This window comes from Melospiza georgiana, chromosome 3 (assembly GCF_028018845.1).
Source record: "Melospiza georgiana isolate bMelGeo1 chromosome 3, bMelGeo1.pri, whole genome shotgun sequence".
Classification (NCBI taxonomy): domain Eukaryota; kingdom Metazoa; phylum Chordata; class Aves; order Passeriformes; family Passerellidae; genus Melospiza; species Melospiza georgiana.
Genome location: NC_080432.1, coordinates 57,959,761 through 57,985,122, shown reverse-complemented (window position 1 = coordinate 57,985,122; position 25,362 = coordinate 57,959,761). Strand labels below are relative to the sequence as shown.

The window sequence follows — 25,362 nt, the reverse complement described above, 5'->3', positions numbered from 1 at the left end:
TAAATATGTTGTATTTTTATACTAAGAAGTGACAGTAATAACACCGTCATACAGTGGAGATGAGAGATTTTACTGTAAAAAATACATTTCAAAAGAAATGTGTCACATTTATATCTGGAATTAATGTTGAGACCCCAGTGAACCTGGTATCTTTTCTACAAAAAGCAGAAGTTAAATAGTAATTGGTTAGTGATTGATTTTTCAAAGCTGAATCTCCTGGTCCACCATCAAGGTACCACTTGTACAAAGTTCCACAAAGTTTTAAGAATAATTGTAATGGGTGCTAAATAGTTTAGGCTCAAACAGCTGGTGAACTGTCACTGACTTTGCTGTTGCCCTGTATATAAAGCAAAGATGAAAAAATTAAAAATCCCTTTGTTCATCAGCTTTGGCATGAGGGTGTGGCACTCACCTCCATCTTGGTCTGGATCCATGGCCCGATGACGTTGGCCTGAGCAGCAAACTGGCGGCGCAGGCGCTCGTTGGCGTGCTGGCGGGCTAATTCCTCCTGCAAGGATTGATCCCTCTGAGGCACCAGCTGCTTCACCTGTTACAGTGGGAGGGCGCTAAAGGTGAGTAGGCACAATTCAATAGTTTAAAAACAAATAGAACAAGTAAGTCTACAGCTACTAATTTCCATTATTGGTCTGAAGGTCGGTATCAGAAGAACAAGCCAGAATGATAACGGTTTTATTTACAAAATCTGTGCTAACATGAGAAATTTGTAACATGGTCTTAGGCAGCCTGACCTGAGAGACTGACATCCAGAGAGAAGAAATTCTCACCTCTGGCTGGATTCAAGTTCGAGACAATTTCACTTTAACTGCTCTTAGAGCAGTTACTTTATTTTTATTTTGAAAAATGAAGGTGATTTTTCAATCTCTAAGTAATTTTTCTAAGAAAAGACCGTGCAAAACATTTTATTTGAGCACCTCTATTAGAATAGGATAACATGAGACATGTTCTGTCTGTCATGCACATCTGGAGGTCTCTAATTCATTGCAAATGCTTTTGTTTGGCCTACCCTTCTGAATTTCCCAGGGAGATTCTAACCTTAGTCCTTACTGCTTCATTTTTATTACCCATTGAGGATGTGTTCTTGTCCATGTAAGTTTCTGTAATTCTACATTTTACACAATTTACCTGCAGCACATTTTCTGTCTTGGTTCCTAATGAAATTAAATTGGTGTGATTGCTCTAGGTGCCTCTCTTTAATTCCTTCCCAGTACTTTTCAGTTGCTAATGCCAGTTTTAATCTAATTGGACAGAAACATTAATGGTTCCAAAGATGCTGATTTTATGCAACATATTTTGAAAAGCAGCATCTGAGTAGAAGAAACACAAAAATTACTCTTTATACTAAGATAAAGAATGCAATCATTTCCTGCACTTTTAACAGCACCCCTAGCCAGGCACCTGCCTCAACACATGCTTCTCTTGTCCTGGCAGAAAGACAAAGAGGACATAGGTAATATTGCATGACAGGAGCAAGGGATATTGTGAAGTGAGCTGGGCAAGCATAAGGAAGAGCATAAGGTACTGTAGAAATTCATTCTGGCATCTGATGATCTAGAATAATTTAGAGATGTATTGTAAAGTTCTCTGAATATTCTCAGTAATTCTCAAGTGGAACAATGTGCTACAATGTCCTTTCTGTATTTAGCAATTTAGCATACGTTACCTTTTCCCACTTGCTGCGAATCTCTTCGACTGTAACAGTGCTGTAAGGATTGGTTGCACTTATTCTCATGCTGTAACTCTGGATGACTTTTTCAACTTCATTCTGGATTGACAGTATGGCCTGTCGTTCACCATCTGCCTCTGGCAAAGTAGCTTTAAACTGATCGTGTGCGGAGATTAAACTCTAAAATCGGAAACAGAGAGGGAAAGCATGAAAAACTCCAACATTTCTTCCAGCATCTGGAAGATCTGCTGTAAATAAGCACAGCTCCTTTTTCAGGCTCTCAAACATCCTGGCTGCTGGGTGTAGATGCAGGAAATAATACAATTACCTGGATTTCCTCTATGCTATGAACAATAAACATGTCCTGTAGGTCTTCCATAGCACCTTCCATCCAGTTGTTGAAAGGAGCAGCTCTTTTGGCAAACTCCAGGTGAAGCTGATCAATTGTTTCAAGCAGTTTCTCTGTCCTCTGTACAGGTTGGGAAAAGTGCATTCTTTTATTATTAGGGCAAGATCTAGCTCCACAAATACCACATACCCACCCAGAAACAAAGTCATGCCTCATCTTTTGTAATGCATTTGATTGCATTGACTGATTTCACCACCTGCTTTAAGAATTCCCACTTAAGGCAATAGGACTAATTGCAGTAGTACTCTCATATCCAAAACATTAAAAGGAGTGGGTGTATGCTTGTGAAGTATAATACTAATATTTTAAGTATTTTAATGTGCATATATATTAAGCATTTTTGTTATTGGGATCTATCTGCAAATGAATTAAAATCTGCTCATTTTGATTTGCTAATTTCTTTTAAGTACAAAAAGGAAGAATTACATATTTCTCACCCTGGCATTTATGTGTGTGACTTCCTCTTTTCCAAAAGAACAAGGTTTTGCAAAGTATCTCAGTGCTTTGAAATACTCACTACCAAAAATTGACTTACTGCTGGACAGAAAGGTATGCAAGACTGCAAACTCAGACTGGTATGAAAAGGTAACCAACCAATAGCTTTTTTTAGCCTTGCTGGACATCAGATTCCCACAGAGGGGTGCTACAAACCACATGACATTTGTTGCTGCATTAGAACTGTCCGTGGCAGCTAAGTTCTGTCAAGTCTACTCTGAGTAATTCAGTCCATTTGCAAGAGTAACCACACAAAAAATTATCTGAGGAAAGAGTTTTTTGCTCTTTGGACTCCAAAGTGGATGCTCAAATGCACCATTTCCAGATCTGAAATAAATGGTTCATTTCCCTCTCCCTTCCTCAGCTGAGCTGCTGATCCTTATTATATGGTTTACCTCCAGTGCCTCTCTCCTTTTCTGAGTGAGTGTTCCCAGACTGTCCCATTGGTCACATATCTTTTGACATCTATCATTGACACTTGCAGCATCATGGTAGTCCAGTTCACTAGGAAAGAGCAAAGGCAAAACTCTGTGTGAATTTTTGAAAGACAGGAGCAGTGTCCACACATCCACTGGCCCTCAATAATTTAATTCTTCCCCTCTTCTTTGCAATATTTCTCCTAAGGTAAGCAAGTGTTGCAGTACAGACATTGTGTTTAGGCATTCAGCATTTCAGGAAGCACAGCACAGGAACAGGATCAATCCCCTCTGTTCGGAGAAAAATCAAGTAACACCCAGGTATTAATCACAATTAAGGTGTCCAAACATCTTTGTCTTAGCTATTCCTGTGGCACAAGCAATTTGATCCCCTGATGGCCAGAATGTTTCAGTCTTGGTCTTTAACAAGTTTGCAAAGATTGGTACCTTTTTAAATTAATTGGCCTGAAATATCTATGTTGTTTTAAATAATCAAATGATCCTTTCCTTATATGCTTTGAAATTATTTAACTTGAGAAATACAAATCAGGTTGCATTCAAAGCATAACCTCTCACAAGCGTGGCAGTACTTATAGGGGCTCCCAGGATCTGGGGAGCAGAGAACAATTTTCATCTTCCTCTCCAGGATCTCCTCACAGATCTCCCCAGAACTGGCTGCTTCAGAGAACAGGGATCTCCAGACCCACATATGCCACCAGGATGAATGAGTGCATTCTCAAAGGACAGCAGTTACCATTGCTTTTTCACCTGCTTAATAGGCTAGTATCATCCTGAAGAAAGCAACTTACTATTCAGCCTGGGACTGGAATAAATTTTTGAGGTTATGTCCTGAGATTCTGGACTGACTCTGCTTCAAACTGAACTTTTGATCTCAGTGGCAAATGAAAATCATCCATAATACATGTGTTTGACACTTTGGAAACTCCCTTTTATTGGTGCATCACCATCCATTGAATTTAGCTCTTGGCTTTGCCTTGAGAACACTCTGCCCAGTACTAAACATTACAGGGGCTGTAAATATGTGACACATGGCAATAATCAATCTAAGGTTTACTTTGAGGCTTGAACAAGACAGCAAGTGTTGATAGAATTTGTTCCCTTTTTGTTTGAGCATTCTTCTCTAGGCAATTGGCAAGAGGAATGAACAGATCACACTGCCAGTAATACAGAGAGTCACAGAGGACAAAATGAGAACAGAGGCAGCTTTCCTCTGTGAAGCCAGAGGCCAGAAGCCAGCAGCTCTGTAGGCCAGGGGCAGTGTTCATGTTGCTGCTTCTAAGCCCAGTCAGAGCAATCTGGTTTGGGAAAAACCTGAGAAGTATGAGAAGCATTCTGTTTAAAAGAAGCTTCAGATTGACTGCTGAAAGTCAAGAATAGTAAAACAGGTAAAAAAAATACCATAACAGAATCACAGAATTACAAAATGACATAGTGGGTCAGGTTGGAAGAGACTAGAGTGGGTCATCCTAGAGCATATATTGCAGGATTGAGGCCAGGCAGTTCTTAAATATCTCAGTGAGGGAGACTACACAACCTCTTCTGACAACCTATTCCACTGCTTAGTCACTCTCACAATGAAGAAGTTCTTCCTCATATTCGGATGGAATTTCCTGTGCATCAGTTTCTGCCCATTGCCTTTTTTCCTATTGCTCAGCCCCACTGAGAAGAGCCTGGCTCTTGGCACCCTCCCTTTGGATGCTGATAGGCATGGATGAGGTCCCTTCTGAGTCATCTCTACTCGAGGCTGAACAGGCCCAGCTCCCTCAGCCTTTCCTCATAAGAGAGATGTTCTAGTCCCCTCACCATCCCTGTATCCCTCCACTGGCCTGCTCCAGGAGCTCCATGTCTCTCTTGTACTGAGGATCTCAGAACTGGACCTAGCATTCCAGATGTGCCTAACCAGGGTTGAGTAGAGGGGCAGGATCACCTCCCTCGACCTGCTGGCAATGCTCTTCCAAATCCATCCCAGGAGACCTTTGGCCTTCTTGGCCATGAGGACACACTGCTGGCTCTTGGACAGCTTGCTGTCCACCAGGACTCCCAGGTCCTTCTCCTCAGAGCTGCTTTCCAGCAGCTCAGCCCCCAGCCTGTGCTGGTGCAGGGGCTTTTCCTCCCCAGGGGCAGGACCCTGCTCATGCCTTTGACAAATTTCAGTCAGTTCTTCTCTGCCCAGCTCCCTTCCCTGGCCAGCTCCTTCCGAAGGACTGCACAGCCCTCTGGGGCACTGCCTCCTCCTCCCAGCTTTGTGTGCTCAGTGAACCTGCTGAGGAGGCACCTGCCCCTTCACCTGAGGCATTGATGGACAAGGTGAACAGCACTGGGCCCAGTGCTGGACCTTGGGCAACACCACAAGTGACAACACAACCATGTGCCACTGGGTACAACCCTCTGGGATCTGCCATTCAGACAGTTCTGAATGCACCTCACTGTCTGCTCATCCAGCCTGCACTTCCTGACTGTGCCCAGGAGGATGTTGTGAGGGATGGTGTTGAAAGCCTCACTAAAGTCAAGAGAGGCAAAACCCACTGGTCTTCCCACATCCATCCAGGTAGTTGACTCATTGCGGAAGGCAACCAGGTTGGTCAAGCGTGATTTACCTGACTACTCCTGATCACCTTTTTGTCTTCCCTGGCTAGAGATGGCCTCCAGAATCAGACACTCCATCACCTTGCCAGGGATTGAGATGAGGCTGGAGGCTGGTAGCTCTCTGAGTCCTCTTTCTTGCCATTGCTGAAGACCAGGGTGACATTTACTTTCTTCCAGTCCTCAGGCCCCTCTCCTGACTTTCAAAGATCATCATGAGCAGGCTCACTACGGTATCCAACAGTTCTTTTAGCATTCATGGATGCAGCCCATCAGAGCCTATAGAATTGTAAGATGTCAAGTTTGCCTAGGTATTCTCTAATCCAATCCTCTAAACAAGTTTAAAAAATAACAAAAAAACTCAGAATTGAGAAAGTAAACTCTCATATGTAAAGAGAAAACTGCCAGCAAGTCACACTGTACAAGGGCTCCTTAACTGGAAAACTCACTCCCTTCTTTGGAAGCCTTTTCAGTAGCCTTCAAGGGATACAACAAAAGCCGCCTATCTGCTAAGAAATTTTATGTTAGAAGTGTAGAGTCTTGGATGAAACAGGCTGAGATTGATTTTGCTGTCAGGAGCTTTTGGCTGAAAGTTGGGGGTTTTTTCATTATAGCATATTAAGTTTATTAGATTATGTTCCTGAGGGAGCAAACTTTATTTTTGCTTCAATGGATCACTTATCCCCTTTTGTCAATTAAGGGTAAGGGCAGGTGTCCTTCCATGAAAGTGAGGGACTGATTGTACCAGCTGTGGTCAAAGTCCTGGAAGGTGATACGCCACCTTCCTCCACAAGCTCTGCCAGGGAGATTCAGTCATTCCCTGTGAAATCTCTACTATCCTGTTCCTTCCAGGGATATGTGCTGCGAACAAATAGGTAGGAGAATAACATCAAAACAACTTTCAAAAAGGGCACCCATGGTGCTAACTAACTAAATCCTACGTTAGTTTACCAAGTGGCATTAAGCAGTGTAGCTCCACTACCTTTCTGCCTGCTGTTGTTTACTTCAAGTAAGTGTATTATAGGTATCAAAGAACATTTTTCTGCTCAAAGCAGGAGCAGAGGAAGTAATAACTCAAAGATTAATTAGCTGGAAATAAAACACAGACTTACATTCCCTGTTCTATTAATTTTTGTATCTTTCTCAACGTTGAGGAGACTGATTTACATTTTATAAAAATTTTTACTTTGCAGTGCGTGAAGTACTGCTTCTCATGTGTTACAGACTTTCTGAGAGAACAATCTTTCTATTTGTTTGGCCACTTGAAACCTACAGCCTTTGGAATTTAAAAGTCATTAAGTTACCACTACTGATCTTCTGAGCAACTCAATCTTCTCTGTCAAAAATTAAAAATTCAGGCAAATTTTGACCTGATCCAGAGAAGCACTTAAGTGTGAGCTCACTTTGGGAACAGTGATAGTGCCACAAAAATAACCTGCTGAGCAACGTGTTTTAGCATTGCTTCAGAACAAGGCTCATGTTAACCATGCACGTAAGCACAATTTGAGCCCAGGTCGCCAGAATCAAAATTACTCTAAAATCAGTCTTACAGATAATGGTCTGCTTGGCTGAAAATCAGTCACTGTACTACAAGTGACGGATATACAAGAAACTACTTTCCAAAATTTTTGTCTTGGTGGTTGAAAACATTGAAATTAGCACATAAGATCATAAATCAATATGGGTTTTTATAGCACAGCTCACTCAAATGAGCATTTATTATGTCATAAATGGCAAATCTCATTTTAGAAATGCCTGTCCCCTTCAGCTTTGTATAAAGCCCTATCCAAGCCCTGTCATGCCTCTTTGCCAAGGAATATCTAAGTTTATATAGGCTGGGAACACAACAATCTTATAGCAGCATCCTGGCTGGAATTGTCTGTTTGCATACACACACAAATTCTCTATTAAATAGCATCAATCAACAAGCTTTAGCAACTTTAACCTTAAGCACACAGTGGACTGAGCTGTAGCAGAAGTATCAGGACAGGAAACTCTAACTAGTAGAGTTCAAGGTCATACAGCAATAGTTCTCCTTTGAAATTGCTACTTTAGGCATCCAAGAGATTGTTTAAAACAAAACGTGGAGGTGTACTGACTTGGAATTTAGACACAGACGATGATGCTTTCTGTAAGGGCCTGCTCCAGTGATGAGGTATAAAAGCAGTCAACCCACCAACCAACCAAAGGAAAATCAAGAAATAAATACCCACACTGACTTCAACAGGCTTTGTATCAGATGCCAATGCACATTTCTTAGCATTCAGACATTAGTCCTTCTTTAAAAATATGGATTAAAAAAGAAATTAGCATTTTCCTCCATAATTTTATTGTGGGAGGAATTATGTATAAATAATTAAAATCAGTATTTAAATAGAAGCTGCACATTTGCTTGCAGCCAGTGATAAAACCTGACCTTTATGACCTTTAATTCAGTGTTCCCCATGGGCATTAAGCCTAATTCAGTTACACAGCCACAGTGAAAAATCAGGCACTGATAACACCATTGTATACAGAAGCAGAGAAGTCAAATTAGAGCATCTCTAAATGCAATCAGCTTTCAGCACCTTTGCAGCCCAGGCCACAAATAACTTGTTTTACTTCACACAGCAAATTACTGAAACAACTGAGAAGAGACACTCCCAAAATAGACAGGATACAGTGCTCACTGGCGTCACCAGAGGTAAAGGACAGAGGGTTCAAACACTGGTAAGCAGATGCTGTGCTATGTATGCTACATTCCCAAAGTTTCTCATCATTCATAAAGCTGAAACTGAAGTAGCAATGATTAGGTGTTACAGAAACTTTCTTTAGTATAAAGAGAAACAAATCTCGGGGCAATCCCAAGCACAAATAGAGGCTGGGTAGAGAATGGATTGAGAGCAGCCCTGGGAGGAAGGACTTGGGGATGTTGCTTGACAAGAAGTTAAAAATGACCCAGCCATGGGCACTCCCAGCCCAGAAAGCCAAACGTGTCCTGGGCTGCATCCAAAGCAGTGTGGGCAGCAGGGCCAGGGAGGGAATTCTGCCCCTCTGCTCTGGTGAGACCCCACCTGGAACCCTGCATCCAGCTCTGGGATCCCCAGAGAAGACATAGACCTGTTGGAGGAGGTCCAGAGAAGGGACACAAAGATGATCAGAATAGTGGAGCATCTGTCCTAAGAAGACAGGCTGAGAGAGTTGGGGCTGTCCAGACAAGGAGGTTTTGGGGATATCTTATGGCAACCTTCCAGTGCCTAAAGGGGACTTATAGGAGAGATGGAGAGGTACTTTTAATGAGGACAAGGGGGAATGGCATTAAACAGGAAGAGGGCAGGTTTGGACTGGATATTAGGAAGAAATTCTTTACTGTGAGGGTGGTGAGGCACTGGAACAGGTTGCCTGGAGAAGCTGTGGATGTCCCATACCCAGAGGTGTTCAAGGCGAGGGGCTTTGAACAACGTGATCTAGTGGAAGATGTCCCCGTCCACGGTAGGGGTCTTGGAACTAAGTGATCATTAAGGTCCCTTCCAACACAAGCCATACTGTGAAGTAACTCCACAGCAGAGATCAAGGCATGCCAGAAAGTGTTTCATAATCTCACACATTCAGGGCAATCTCCATTCTCTGTGGTTTTTTCTGATTTCTTTCACATTAACCAAAGCACAGTACTCAGTCTGCCCACTATGCTTAATTTTTCTTCCTTTAAATAATCCCGAAGATGGAATTTTTCTTTTAAATCCATTGGAATTACACAATTACTGTAAGTGCTGCTGCTATCAGATACGATACACTACATTTTTAGACAAGTATCTGATTTTTAATTGTTAATGAAGATGGAGCTGTTTGTGAGTCATGGTCCTTCACAAACTGAAAAAAGGGCATGTTTCTAAGATTTCATTTCTCAGCAGTAACTGTTCTGCCAGTTCAAGGTGAGAAATTGAAACTTGGAGAGCTTCAAGGAAGCCAAGGGCAGGAATCTGAGAGCAAATTATTTCATTTCCAGCGTCCCTTCTGTAAAATGGAGACAATGGCAATTCCAAATATAATATCAAGAGATTGTGAAAATAAGCACATTAGAGACAGTTAAATCTGCAGGAAGTCAGTGCATTACCCACTATTACAGAGATAATAAAGGGATGTGAAGCATTTTGAAAGGACCGATATTCTTGTGAAGATACTTGATCTGTAACTTGTGTAAGTGAAATTATTTTCTAAGTTAAACAACTCATAGCCCGTACCTCTCCAGGATTCCCATCAACCCACAACGAACTCATGGGTAGAGCTAATCTAAAATATTACTGTAAAGTCAAGTCGAAAACGTTTCTTTTCAAATAGTTTTGTTCAGTTGAATATCTATATTTGGTTGGGGATAAGGGGGAGATGAGGGAAAGGTCTCAGTGACCAGCTCAGATAATATACTTATGAAGCTATGCCTGGAATTCCTTCGTTGGTACCTATGACACTATCAAATTCATTGGAAAGAGTTTATCGCAAAGTTAAATGTCAGCAGCTGCAAGCCTTTAAATGGAACATACTTCAGCTCCTGGGCAATGGCAGCGATCTGTTCCACCCTGTCCTGGTGAGCAGCCAAATCGCTCTCAAAAGCTTCATGTTTCCTTAACATGGCACGGACTTCTGTCAGAGAGGCAGACTCGTAATCCTTCTGAAGCAAGGTCTGCTCTTTGCCTGAACGGGGAAATAAAAATATTACTCATTTTTTCGCAATTTATTTGTTAGGAAAACTGTAAATTTAATCAACTTTTTAGTTGAGGCATGGTGAAAATCAACTGTATGAAATTAAATCCCACCCCCACTGAAATCAGCAGCAAATTGTCAGCACATGTTAATTAGAAACTTATATTTTTAAAGCTCTCACAGTAATGTCCTGGGTTTTGCATAGGCAGCTTATACAGGTCTAAAATAGTGAGAACTACGTTGCTGGAGAAACTGGCATAAAAATGGTATATTAGCAAAAACTGTATCTCTAAACCACTGTGATAATTTTTTGTAGAATAGACTTAAAAACCCAGAAATTACACTGCTATGCTCAGCTTCACTCTTACTAATGATCTGTTATTATTTTTTTATGTTCTGCCTTCAATTCATTAGTCATTTCAGCACTTAAAAAAAATAAACCTGAGATGTGTGACTGCCTTTTGTATTGAACTCTGAATTTTAAGTGGAAAATGCCAACTCATCTACAAAAGGCTAGAGAAACAAAGATTAAGTAGAAACTGAAATATTATTGCTGAGTAGCTCCTATGTTGGTCAACTGAATCCACACAGACAGGCCCTGCAGCTGCACTCACCACATGGCATTTGCAGCTCTGTGAATCCTAGAGCCAGAAGCAACTATTGTTCCACTTGCTGTGTACCAGCTTACGTGAAGTTTTCCCTACACAACAGCTCTGACTTGTCACCATGAGGAGTTTATACTCAGAAAATCAGCTCTCAGGGCTGTAGTTTCCCTTCTAATATCTGCTTGGCAACCATTTACAGACTTGCATGCTTCCAGCAACTGTAAGAGGATGGACTCTGATTCATTTTCACGGTGTCAAAAAAATCTAGCTGGGAAAAGCCAGAAGCATGGCAGAAACAGGAAGACAGTCGCCAGGATGATAGAGCAGACCTACGTTTAATAGGCCCCAACAAAACTGAATGTCACTGTGAGGTCCTACAGGTGTCACAACTACAGGTAAGGTTAGGTTACCATTAGAAGCCAGAACTATTAATAGTTTATAATTAAGAGTTTAGAGCAAAGTAGACACAAGTCCAGCATCATGTAGTTTATCTGGACTATTCAGAACATCATGGTGACCAAATAATAATAAACTCAGAATATTTCTGTTAAGAATTCCACACTCAGCCAGTGGTATGACTGCATTCCTGGTGTACAACTGTGTAGGAATGCATTAGCAGTAATGGCCTCTATTCAAATGCAGAATATTCCCATTAAGTTTGACTCACTGCCTTAAGTATGATTTTTACAGTTACATCTCATTAGCAACATGCCAACAAGTTAGGACCGTGACTACAGTCAACGAAACCTGACATTTTATCTGTAATTATTTTAGATTGTCTGAAATTGTCCAAACTACTTATGAGAGAGTTTGTAGCTGGCAAATACTCAGCACTGACAGTTCTACTTCAAACATTACAATACTAAAAATGTTAAAAGCCATCTCTCCTCACCATATGCCCACTGTTCATGAGTGGAAGCCTTCTGCCTAAATTTCTCAGCCAAGTGTTCCAGTCTTTCCAGTCGCCGTATTTCATTCAGCAGCCACTCTTCATAGCCTTTCTCAGCTTGCTCAAGTCTCTGCCAAGCGCCGGCAATATCCTGTGAAGAGAATACATGGGAGAGATGGATGAAACTATAATCTCTTTTTATCTAAGTTTACACATTTTTGATTCATTCACAATTTGGCTTCAAAAAGAGAAGTTTTTATGTGCAGATTTTGTAAAATCACAGAATTATATGAAACATTGTCAGGGCGTTGTGTTTTAGTGTGGACACCTGCTCCTCATTATGTATTGTGTTCAGGGGCATTTATGAAAGGAGCCCCTATAGAAATGGTTTCCAAGCATGGCTACAGGTCCAATGTCTTCACAATATATTGCTTTTACCTCCCATTTTACAATGTGTGTGTTCTTTTATAATATATCTATGTGTTATCAAAATGAACGTGCTTTGCTTTCACAAGTGAACAATAGCAAGTTAATTACTATCAAGAGGATTTGGTGCATGTTTTACCTGGAACACAAATTCATTTCACTTTCTGTGGTATACAAAGTTTTGTGAGCTTTCTTGCAAACTTAAAAGACGTGAGTGGGAAGCTGAAGTGACAGGGCCCTTATTTTCTGCATATGGAGAGTGAGCAATAACCCTTTCCAGACAGAGCAATTTTTTTTGTTTATGAAAAACAAAACACAATGATAGAATTGAGTTCAGAAACAGGTTTGCTGTATTCCACAGGAAATGTTTTCACCCAGTCAAGTCACAGTACTTATCAGCAGATGAGAATTCTTGGTACAGACTATTCTTATCTTCATAGACGTAAGAGAAAAAACAGAATAGAAAAAATGTAGAAACACATATTGAGCAATGTCTGTTTGTTTGATGATTAAAATGTCAGTGAAACAACTGAGTTTTGCTTAAATAAGCAATCATTGGCCCAATGATACACGAGTATTGATAACACTGCCAAAGGAAGCTCTCTATCGTCTTGCATCTCCAGCTAATTTGCTTTTGGGAAAGCCTTCAAAGAAGCAGGAGCATGCTTATTAGAAAGCAAGATTCTGGAACAAAAGGGAATGTGTAAAAGGAGTGTGGTATTGAAAAAGTACAACAAACTGATGTTTCTGAGAATGACTTAGAATGGCTTTTCAATCCCTCACATTGGCATTTTTGGGAGATCATTGATGAAACAAACAGAATATTAAAGCCTCCTTTACTTACTGAAACCATTTTCCCCTCTGATGGCATGAAAGCAGGCCGATTGCTGATTCTCAGTTTTGTCTGCAGGGTGTTGAAATTGATCTCCAGCTGACATTTCTCCTGGACTTTGGGGGGTTTGTGCTTGCGGCGGTAGTCCCGGAAGTCCTCTAATTTCTTCTGCATAGCCTGCATTGTTTTTTCTGGGGTCCTGTTTTCCAGCCAAGGAATTGTCCGGCGAATCCATTCCAAAAGCTTTCAAGCCAACAAAAACAAGTCAAATAAAGGCAATGGAAAAACAACCAAAAAAAAGATTATATCAAACATACAAATCTTAAGTTTGTTCTGTTTTAATATCATTGACTTCAGTTAGTACTGATGTCTTAATGGTGAGTAAGCACAAGATAAAGACATTTAAAGCTAAACAATATTTTTATACTGTATTGCTTTATACAAATAACAAATTTGCCCAGATATTCCAGGTATTTCTAGAAATAACATGATTTTCAGAAAGATAAACACACATCTAAGGTTCCTTTAATTACTCAAAATCTCAGTTACCCAGTATCAACTGCCACTTTCAAAACTATTGGTCTTAGATTTTCAGGTTTGTCATAGTTATGGGATCAGGACAGAAACCAGGCTGAGGTCATATAAAAATCTTCACTCAGAAGGCCATTAGTGCAAATTTAAATACAGAAAGTAGTATGGTGATTTCATTTTATTTTTGCAGATTAAGCAATAAAAGATAAGAGAGCTCTCATTTGTGCACTCTACATTTGTAGTCCTGCTCAGCAGATTTGTCATTAAACTAGAAAGGACAGGAGGAGCACGTGCATGTGTACATTCATCTGCTGTCCTTGCTCACAGATGGATTGTGAACAACCTGGCAGACCCTCTCCAGGTGTGCTCTGCAGTACACAAAGCCAAGGGCCTTACTTGATCTGGTATGTTTCCCATGTGGTCAGGGATGGCTGTCTTTGAAGCTTAGAGAAACAGGAAGCCTGGTCTTGGGGCAGATGGATGGCAATCCTCAAGTCAACCTTTTGGGCACCTTAACAAGACTGACTGATTTGCTGAAGGTCACACAGGAAGTCTGTGGCAAAGGAGTCACCCAAAGCTCAATATCTTGGGCATTGGCTTTGAAACCTGCCACTTTGAGATTTACTCTCACAGCGTCTCTGCTCTTCTGTCTTGAAGAGAGTGCACACATCTTTCAGCTTTCAATATTTCATGAACACTGTTGTCACCACATGCAGATAGAGCATCCTTACCTCACTTGCTAGTCTCTCATACTCTTCCATCAACCTCTCATTTTCCTGATTCACAGCAAGCACCTTACAGATCCGGTTAGCTGCAGTCTCAGCCTGTAACACACAGCAAATAAGCAGAAAATATTCATAAACGCATTCTGAGAAAGGTGTAGGCTTGGAGAAAGAGAGAGAATGGGGCTGCTGCAAATAAAAGATCGCCATTTTTTTTATAACTGGTGATTTATACTCCTATGTTGCTTAGATACTCATTTTCTCTCCTTCTGCAGCCATAGATTCCAATGGCCTGAATGAGGCATGGATCAGCACAGAGGTCCCCTTGTTGTACAATGAAGCCTTATTATACAGTTGTCTAATAAATATTTTCTTTTTAAAAACAACTTAGGCCATTCTTCAAGATATCCTATTTGGTTATTTTTTAAAGTCATATCCAAAAAGTATTGGATTTGTTAGCCACACTGAATAGACACCACATGTGATGCAGGAGTCTCAGACCACTCTATATCTGCATATCAAATGTACAGCCTTTGAGACTAAGTGCAGCTCAACCACTGACAGCAAATCTTTTCACGTCTCCTAACAAATTTATATGTGAAGGCTCTGTGTAGCTCTGTCATATTTTAAATTTACTAGTTTGCTACAACAAAGCAGTACGTTCATTAAAATATGACTCTGGAGTATATCTAACCAAAGAAATATCCATGTAGACTCCTGTGTTACAGAGTATTTGGAATTCCCCTTTTGCATGAATAGCAAAACCCTCCTACCCAGGAATGAGAGAGTGCAACAGCACAGCTGTGCTGTGGTAAGGTACAGGGGACCTAGCAGACAGGAAGGGAAATTCAGTCGTGAGGATCAAGGGAAAATATCAGCTACTTTAAAGGTTTGTTGCTTTTTGTGTAACGTAAGTTGGATTATGTCCATTTGTAGTCTAGAAATGTATGAAAGAGAAGAGTGGGAAGTGCCACATTTATAAGTGAGTATCTCATAAATTACATGAACATCTGCTGCTGATGTTCATGCCTTTTATACTAGTACTTCCATCCACAAATAATTCTGTCAGCTTCAGTGAGAACCAGGCACAAAAACTGTGTTGGATGTCTTCTGTGCCTTTCTGTCTCTTTGGGCATCTTTGAAAAATCTAGCCCTAAATTACTACTCAGCATGGGTAAGTCTCAGTCTCCAAAAGTCAAACATTCTGTTATGTAGCAAACACATAAGATGTTGTAGCAAGAAGCAACAACACTTAATATCTTCAAATCAGTGTTTTCTGAAACAGTCCTTATAATTATCAAATAAAGACCCAAAATTAGAAACAGAATGCATATTTGAATTGAAGTTAACTTGTTACACAACATTTAACTAAAGCAGCTTTGAGAGTTGGTTAAAAACAAATATTAGTGCTCAAGTGATACTTGCAAATGTTAATTAAAACCACATAGTACTAAATTAGTTGAGGTTGGTTTTTTTAATAAACTAGTGGAAATGTGAAACAACCAGTCAAAAAACACAGCAACCTGAAGAGACAGTTGATCTATACCTGCTCTGCTCCAGCAAAAGCATGGTAGAAGCAGGACACATATGTCATGATAGCTCTCTCATCAGGTTTGGGAGTGTTCACAATATCTACAAGAGGGGGGAGAAATTAAAATAAAACAAGAAAAAAAAGAATCGAGGAGTAGAAAATAGGATGAATAAATAAATGCATCACTTCATGTCCTTCTTACTGTTTTCTTGTCCTTAGCTCTGTATCCGAGAAATTCTACAAAGCTGTAAAAAATTTACTGTTAGATTGAGGGGTGCTGACAGAATAAAAAGAACACTAAAAATTCAGTGTAAGCTCATACAAAGAGGAGGATTTTTTTTTCATTAAGCTTGATCCAGCAGTATTGTCACAGGGGGAGTGACCCAAATTTTACCAGGACAGTCTGCTTAAGCACTGGCACACATATGTCTGGTGACTTCAGTTGTGGGGGTGTTGACTAAGACACAGGAAAGACAGACTGCATTTCAGTCTGGGGAGATGTTCTCTGGAAATTGCACGTTAGCATTTTTAGCATCAGTATTTTTCATATTACCAATACCTAAAGTATACCCAACTCCAAACCACCTTACTTTTTAGAATTTTCCTTCTTTTCTTTAGGACAAGATTCCAGAGCTTGTCTGAGATGTCTGTATGTGTTTCTGTTTTGCTTAGTAGTATCATTTGATGTTGCTGTTTGTACTTACCATTAAGCATTTAACATTTTAAAAAGAATCCTGAAAGCATAAGAGAAGGGTTTATTTTCTGAGCATGTTATGATGATTTTGACATCTGTAGCAGAAATAATATCCAGCAGAGAGAAGAAAGATGGAATTCTACAATTGCTTTTCACTCTGAGCTTATTTTCATCTTACATTTTTAATGGTGCTTCAGATGAATGCACACAAATTCATTTTAGGGGGAACATCATCCTCTCCCTTTTGGTAACAAGCTGCCAAAAGCCTACTGGATATTATTATTAAATAAGCAGAAAGATGAGACAGGAAGGTTTGCTTCAATGGAACAAATGGATAGACTACTACTGGCTCTACCAAAACAGCAGCTCACAGAGAAAAGAGGCGACAGGAAATGAGCTCAGCTCTAAGATGCTGTTCTAGTAGCTAGTGAGGAAAAGATCAGAAAAGGAAAAATTGCTGAAAAAAACAAGGCAGAAGGTGAAGGATGAGATCTGATCCATCTACAGTCTCACCTTCTGAGCACCAGCAAATGCATGGTAGTAACAGGAAACATAAGTCATAATGGCTCTTTCATCAGGTCTGGCAGTGTTTACTACATCTGTGTGGAGAGAAGAGGGTTAACTGCTCAGAAATTCTCACAAGGTACTTTCATCTGATTATGCTAATGGTGCCACCTCAGTGCTGTAAGGATTCCAAATAAATACACAATTATTCAGGGTGCATCTGTTTACTGATATGAGTGCAAAGCCACCGAAGCTTTAGGAATCAGCAAACACAAAAGATACAACTCTCCCTGAAATGGCAAAACATCTGAAGGCTGAGACTGTACAGAAGGATATTGCTACCTTCTGGTTTGTGGAAACTTCCCAGCAGATGGCATGGCTGGCAGATCTGCTGGGTTCAGCTTCACTGCCACTCCAAAGCAACTTCATCTGAATCACTGCAATTACTGCAGAGCTAAATGCAGCCATTGACAGTCACAAACCAGAACTGCACTCAGTGTGTATCAGCACAGGGTCCCTGTGCCTGACAGGGTACTGGCATATACTGGGAACCTGTACAACTCCTGCAGGCCAGAAATACATTTTGTGCTAAGAAAAGTTGGACAGTAGCAGCTCTGCAATCCCTGTGCCAGCCCATCTTTTTTGTTAATAGCATAAATCACAGGAGGGTTTGGCTTGGCTGGCTAATAGCTTTGTCCCTACCATGGCAGGAGAGTGGAAATATAAAGTGGGTGCAATCAAGGTATGCATCCATGGGTAAAAATAGACCTTTTCAATACTCAACAGAGAAGGCAGAAAAAGGTTTTTTTACAGCAGTTATGGCTGAGTAATGGATGATTCCAGTGCAGCCTGCATGGATTCCTGTCAATGAAAGGAGTGGGAAGATACTGACTTGAAAAGGCCCTGGAATGAGTGAAAATTTCTAATGTTAACAGTGAGATTTCTAAGTTCAGGATCAATATATTTACTGATTTTGCATCTACTTTATGTAGCTGTGAACAAAATTTCGCAAAGTTTCCATAGAGAGCACAGTGGAAATAAAGATGGCAAAAAAGTGACCATGAATACTTAAAGGGTATCAGAAAGAATGTAAGTTCATTACCACCTCCCCTGGCAAGAGGAGAACAGTAAGATAAGGAATAGAATGTGCAGCAAATTTGCTAAGGAAACAAAAGGTTTCTTATATTGATTATGAAGAGGAAAAAACTTAGAAAGCTGTTCAGTGGCAAGGGGCAGCACTTCTCTGTTTATTCCTTGCACAGTACTTCAGAACAAAATAATTAAGTGGTGTTGTTGAAAGGGGAATTGCATTTCAAAAGATGAGAACAATTTGTTTTAAAGCATGAAAGTGAAACTACTCTTCAATGAGGAGATTACAGCCTGGATTTTCCAAATCATCCTGTCTAACTTTCCAAATGAAGACTTCAAGAGGAGCAGGTGTAGTCAGTTTGAGTGCTCTGGATGATTCCCATCTTATCACTGCTTTACTGAGAAGCCACCATAGCTCAGTCTCCATTCTTGGGGAAGAAAGCATTGAACTAATTTAGGCAAATTCCAGTAGCTTGGCAGCATTTTTCAGCCCCGAGTATGAAGTTTGGTTATCTTGAAGAAATTCAGGAAATTCTCAAGATAATTGGAGACACATGAATTATTTGTTAAAAGTATCACTGCAAAAAGTTTACAACTAAAATGAACCAAAAAAATGCTTTCCTTAACCTAGCTCTTTTTCAGAGGTGAGCCATGTGTTAGCATATTTTGAAGGCTTTCAAAGCACTTCTACTATTTCTATTTTTGGCCTCTTGCTTAAATGTTTAGAAAACTGAATATGCTTTAAGTTGCTAACAGTTATATTTCCCTTTATTAAATATGAATTATTAAAAGCAAGGATTAACTTTTGATCCTCCATTCTACCTCAACACAGTGGGACCATGTGCTGAGGTTAGGATCCAAATCACTATAATAAATGCAACCATTAACAAACAATAAATAATAAAGCAAAAAGTGAGTGAAATTACCCAATGCATGCCAGAAAGAAAAGAAAATATATTTTTGAAAATGAAGCAGGTTGCTACATTATGATTCATATGGAAGTAATACTGAAAATCTGTTAGGAAAAAAAAACCCAACAAAAAAAAGAAATTTTACTGTGTCCTGCTTACAAACAACACAAACTTCAGTAAGGTATAACTCTCACCTTCTGCATCCAACATCTTTGGGATATCCAAATGCTTTTCAGCAATTTCCATGGCAAGGTTGATATTCCCTATGGGGTCATCCTGCATTAGAGAAAAAAATACAATGAGTCAAAGATAGAAGTTTTTCTTTGAAGCAAGACTAGAGTAAGTACACTAAAACTTAGCTTCTATTTTTCCAAACTGTAAACTGGAGTCACAACTATTGTTCTTCAAAAAACAGTCTAGGTATATAAACTTTTGGTCCATCTGCTGCTATGTTTTCAAAAGAAAACTTTAATAAGCTGTTCTCTACAGCTAGAGCTCTGCTGGAAATGCATTCTGAAGGTGAACACAGATAACAGTGTACTCTCAGTTCTGAGCTAATTCTGAATGAAATACAGCAGCTATACAGACACTAAATGCCACTGGACCAGCAGGCTAAATGAGACTGTTCAACACATAGTTAGCCCTGCCTGTTTTATATCCACAGTACATCACAGGGTTGTGACTTCCACTGAGTTCTCTGCTGGTTAGGTGCATGCATGCATGAGAAGAAGCAAGCACAGGCAGAATTGTTCTCCAGAAGGAGTGAAACTTGCCAGTTTGGACTTGGAAATAAAAATCCGTAATGCCTCTATAAACAGAATTTTAGGGCTGTGGAAATTCAAACACTTCCTCTGGTTTTGAGATTTTGGTTTTTGAAGGAAAGAGAAAGCAAGCTGTGAGCACACTTCAGATAGAGAACACAGATTTTGTAAAAGAAAATTCAAAAATACAGTAAATCTAAGTGAGACCTATTGACTAGGCTAAAGCACTTTGCCCATTAATGAGTGATGATCACCTCCTATTTTTGTGCTTTGTACTAAGTGCATGAGCAAATAGTGCTCCACTGGTAAAGGATTGCTTTAAAATCATAGCAGCTTCTGAAGAATTGGAGATTTCCATCACCCATCCTTTTCAACAGAACTACAAGCCGCAGTAACTAAAAATCTCTGCTACAGCTAAAGAAATACCTCATCTAACTTGGCATAGTCAAGGAGATCAGGCCTGTGTCTATGGATAAGGGCGTTGAAAGCAAGGCCATCTTTCCAGCTACACGAAACATATTGGTGAGAAAAGGAAAGGACAGCATGCAGGCGGTAAGAAACAAGAGACCAAGACAGCTGTTAATGTAACCAAAATGAAGAGTCAATCAAACACAGCCAGGCCAGAAAAGCAAGATCTATTTTGGGATTTTTTTTTTTCTGCCTGTGCTTTATGTGCAACAGCTCAGCCTCAATTTGAAACCTGACCTGTTCTTATTTTGGAAACCTCTAAGAGGAAAATAGTAGCATTGAAGCAGACCTGCTTATGTTCTGTTCCCTTTTCTCAGCACTCATCTATGGGATGGTTCTTCAGCACCACGTACCACTTTTCAAAGCACAGATTCAATCAAACTCACTTCTGTTCATGCCATGCATAATAAGCACATGTGCACAGAGACAGGTAGCTCAGTCATTCCATTACTCTGTTTATCTGTAGGAAAGGTTGCATATAGAATTGGAGAACAAGCTGATTTTGATGGCTAATATTTTGCCCATTGGTTCAGATCTGAAGTTATCTTAACAGCTGCCTAAGTTTAAATCTTATGTGTTCAGTACTAAGTTAATTTAATTTTTAATTTTCATCACTGCGCATTTCAGGGACTCTGGCATAAATTGAACATATAAACATATAAAGCAGACTAAGTTTTAAAATAGTTTCAGTTCATTCATTTATCTATTCTTCACCAAGGACTTTCTAATAACAGTTGATTCCACTAGTAAACCAATTGGCAATGAAAGGGCATGGACGGTTGATATTTTACCACTCTCTCTCATCAATGCAAAGTTGCACACAAGACATTAAAACCATGATTAAGGTTTCTGTTGCACTGGTGTTTACATGAGACTGGTGTTTAGATTCATTCCAGAGAGGAGAAAACAGTGTGTCTGTGTTGAGAGCTAATGTGAAACAACAACATTCTACTTCTTTCTAGGTTTTTTTTTTCCTTCAGTAATGATACCAAGAAATTCTGACATTACTGCTCATTCCTCATTTCTCCCTCTCAAACCAAAGTATCTTTTAGAAAACATGCATTTTGCCATAAGTAACAAACTGTAAGAAAATAGTTTTTAATCCCCACGAGGTACTACCTAAGGAGGTTAGTTTATGGGTTTTGCTTCCACTTGTCTGGAAGTACAGGTAGAAGAGTAGATCTGAAAATCAGTGAATACTTCCTGAATATGTAAGACTAGTAATTTACTGTGTATTCCTAGTTAGTAAGAGCGGTATTTTTTCTAAGGAATCTTAGGATTGATTGTCATGTCATTGTTTACTGGTCTGCAATCTCCAGTTATTTACACCAGATAAAAACAGGATGGACAATACTATCAGTGGTAAATGGATAATTCCAATGTATTTGATTTAACATCCATACTGGGCAATGTAAAGACTTCATCAACTGCCAGAATCTGAGGGCCAGATTATTTGCAATTAAATGCTGAAGTCATAGTAATGGGAAGGAAAGGACACAGGACAGTCAGGAGGTCCTCTCCCTTGTGTCATTGAGGTTTTTTGGGAAGGACTTTAGAAAGTCAGTCAGAATTAGTATGCACTCCTCAGCCTGTCTTTTAGAAAACATGCTAAGCAAACCAGAAGCCAGCCAAATCACTGCAGGACAGCATGCTGTAGCACCCAGGCTGATGACCTTATTTAGCTTGGAGTAGTCAATAAGATCAGGTCGGTGTCTGTGGATAAGTGCACATAATCCAAGGCCATCTTTCCAGCTTTACAGCAAAAAATAAAATGGAGAAAAAATTAGTTAATAAAGTCATGGCATTTTACAGTTTGATCCTTGCTCAAGGCTTAAATTAAAGCAGGAATTCTGTCAAATCCTAAACTTACACCCTGTCAACTCTCTCTGAGCTGCTCTGTTACTGTACTCCTTTATCTATAGCACATATCTTACTCTACAGTCCATACACACTTAAGGTATACTCCATAAACTCCATGTAGACTTCAAATACTTTCTAGGCAATGTACATTTTGTTCAACAGTCCCTGATGTCAATTGCTTAATTCATGCAGTGTTCTAGGACAGCTCAAGTACACATTCATCCATGAAAGTGCATCATCTCCCATTACACTCACAGCGTATTTGGGAAAAAATAAAAGGAGAGCAAACCTGCAATTACTTGAATTTGCTGAAGCAATTGGCTTTTCCTCTGTTATTTCTGAGAATTTTACTGGCACAACCAAGTGCTTAGAGAAGTAAGAAATCATCAATCAGCTCAGTTTATTTAAAACACTTCACACATATGACAGATTTGATCTGAGTTCTTACACTTCAGCCTGACTTCAGACCTGCTACCTTTTGTGGCAAGAACAGGAAATGAATGGAGCTACAAATAACATATTTTTGGAAAGATGATGAGAGGTTTCTTTCAGCCAGAAGCAATTATACTGAAAGATACTTTATGTAAAGACTTTAAGCAATCACAGGGACTGAGGGTTTGAGGTCTTGTCCTGTGAAATAATTGTGTGTGAGCCTTAGCATGTTAACACTGTTAAAATCCCTACTCCTGAGATGTCTGGGTAGGTCCTTCAAATAATAGAACCATCTCAAAAAAAAAAAAAAAAAAAAAAAAAAAAAAAAACAAAATCAAGCAGAATATACCTACATTGTACAATATAAAATCATCTAGAATATAAAACCAAATCAAAGTGAGCACTGAAAATTTTCTTTTTCTTTTTCCAAAAGGTGCAAAATAAAATGATCTGGATAGCCCACTGCAAAGTAGTACTGCAAGAGCCAGTCCACACAAACATAAATCAAGGTAGTTCCACTCAAGATCATGTATCAGACCAGTGTATGTACATAAATACACTAAGATTCTGACACTGTAACTTACAGTATACCATCAATCCATAAAAAGTTCTATAAAATATATCTTTGCATATTCTAGGAAAGTAACACAGAGAAAATTTCAGATCTCTGAGAGGCAGTACAGGGACTTTACATCAGACAAATTTTTCTTATCTTGTAACATATGTATGAACTGTATCTTCTCTGCCACTAAATGTGCTTTAGGTACTACACATAAGGAATTAATTCAAATCACTAGTACAGAGCTCTTGTTTTAAATACTAGAAGGCTCTCAGGGAAGGGAAGATCACCTGGTTAAAAAGTGCACATGGTAAGTCATGTACTTTAATGAGGTAGGCCAGTGGCACAGATTTAGGAACTAGCCAAATCCCCCAAACCTGTATAGGGCCTGGAATTCCCATTCTAGCTCTTAATGAAAACAAAGAAACACAAGGCTGGAGCTTTCACCAAATTTTCCAACTTAGGTTATGAGCCCGATTCTGTAAACAAATGTGTTTAAGTGCTGCTGTTGTGTATTACTGAGTGCATTTTATGCTCCTTATAGCAATGCACATTGCAAACCATACAGACTGATTCATCACAATCATGAAATATTCACATGCTCAACACACTGGTCTTTTTGCCAGAAGAACTTTTCTGTGGCCCTCATTTGAAAGCAGTCATTTGCCACTATGCTACAGTACTCAGGAATTACTACAAAATACAAAGGACCTCTAAAGATGTAACATGGTAATTCTGTATATAGCAGGATCTTTTTATTTTAAATAGTAACTCCGGAAGTCATAGTAAATAATGCTAAAGGCTAACCAAAATAATGCTCTGAAGATAGAGGAGAAAAATTTAAAAAAGGTCTAGGGAAGAGCAAAATTCTCTCATCAAATATATACAACTGTGGGGAAAATTTGACATAACATTTTTGAGATTGCTTCTATCTCTTGAAATAATGGAAGATTACCTAAGATGGAAGTTCTGAATGTTCACATTTCTGTAAGGAGCCGTTTTCCTTTGACACCACAGCAGCAGCCCTTCTTTGGCAGAGGTCTCTGTAAAAGACACAAGGAAGTAAAAAAAAGGGAAAATTTTAAAAGTGCTCAAGTAATTAATTTCCTGTCATCTTACATGTGGTTGGCCATCTGAAACTGAAAAGCATAAACCAACATTTAATCCTAAAAGTTGTTCCATATAAATGGACTACTGGCATTTCATTAAAATACAAAGATCAGTTAAGATTAGTCTCAGCCTGTACAGAATGCTCTAGGATGTCAGAAATTAAAGGAATTATATTTTTTTGGACAGTAGACTGTACACTGGAGAAAAATACCCAATAAAAATATAATGCAAATAGACATAAAAGATTGTGTTGGTGCCATGAAATGTACATGAAATATGCTTGTAGTCTCAGTTCCTTTGCTTATGGGGAGGCTTAAGTGCCAAAAAACCACATTTATTTTCTGAACCCTATGGGCATCTGAGTGCATAAGTAAAGGTCAGAAATTATTAAATAAACAATTAGGCCCACATTTAATATCCCAATTATGTGTGCAGGATAACATGCAGGCAGAGCTTGAAGCAATTCTACTTTTGCCGAAAATTGAGATTAGTTTGTAGAATTCTAGACTTTCAAAGCATAGACTTGATTTAAAGAGTATTGTAACAACATGCTTTTTGGAGCCAGTTAGCAAGTGAAAGTTAAGAAAAAAATCCTGAAACAGTGAGGGGAAAAATTATAGATAGAAAGAAGAAGGATATAATCAGATCATATTTATTTGCAAAGAATGTGACTAATGGACAGGACTAAAAATGTATGTTGGAAATAGAGCCAAACACAAAGGGTACAGCTCAGAAACACAGTCATGTTTCTGTCTCTGTAGCTGAGAGACATGACCAGAACTTCTGCACTTAGAAAGCTGGCTCAAGGTCTCTGTCAAGATAATGAGAGTAAATAATTTTCCTTCCAGAAATTCATTTTGTCACCAGGTAGAGAACTTACAGGATCATTTTCTGTGGAAAAATTATTTTTAAAACACTTCTCTCACTTAACTCATTTTAAAATGCCTTTAAATACATTTCTTAATTATTTAACATAATTGTATTGCTCTTACCTTCCACTGAAATATCCTGAATAGCAAAACGAAGGATGATAGTCCAGATCATACCCAGTGTCATTTTCACATTGCCATCCACGATTTCTAAGGTGAAAAATAGATATAGTAGTAGTATTTTAAATGGGTTTTTTTCAATTTCATCTTATTTAATCACACAT

General features: G+C 39.2%; 1 protein-coding gene across 2 annotated transcripts in view; it reads right to left on the bottom strand.

Moving 5' to 3' along the window:
* ACTN2 (actinin alpha 2) overlaps positions 1-25,362 on the bottom strand; it is a 67,336-nt gene that overhangs the window by 11,928 nt on the left and 30,046 nt on the right. For both annotated transcript variants that reach the window (XM_058019829.1, XM_058019828.1), the window contains exons 4-16: positions 25,202-25,288; positions 24,055-24,142; positions 21,922-22,000; positions 19,214-19,295; positions 17,029-17,114; positions 14,300-14,392; positions 13,050-13,280; positions 11,783-11,930; positions 10,126-10,276; positions 2,984-3,092; positions 2,013-2,153; positions 1,682-1,864; positions 413-547 (exon numbers count right to left, since the gene is read on the bottom strand). In XM_058019829.1, coding sequence (XP_057875812.1) covers positions 413-547; positions 1,682-1,864; positions 2,013-2,153; positions 2,984-3,092; positions 10,126-10,276; positions 11,783-11,930; positions 13,050-13,280; positions 14,300-14,392; positions 17,029-17,114; positions 19,214-19,295; positions 21,922-22,000; positions 24,055-24,142; positions 25,202-25,288 — 1,613 coding nt within the window. The remainder of the gene's footprint in view (positions 1-412; positions 548-1,681; positions 1,865-2,012; positions 2,154-2,983; positions 3,093-10,125; positions 10,277-11,782; positions 11,931-13,049; positions 13,281-14,299; positions 14,393-17,028; positions 17,115-19,213; positions 19,296-21,921; positions 22,001-24,054; positions 24,143-25,201; positions 25,289-25,362) is intronic.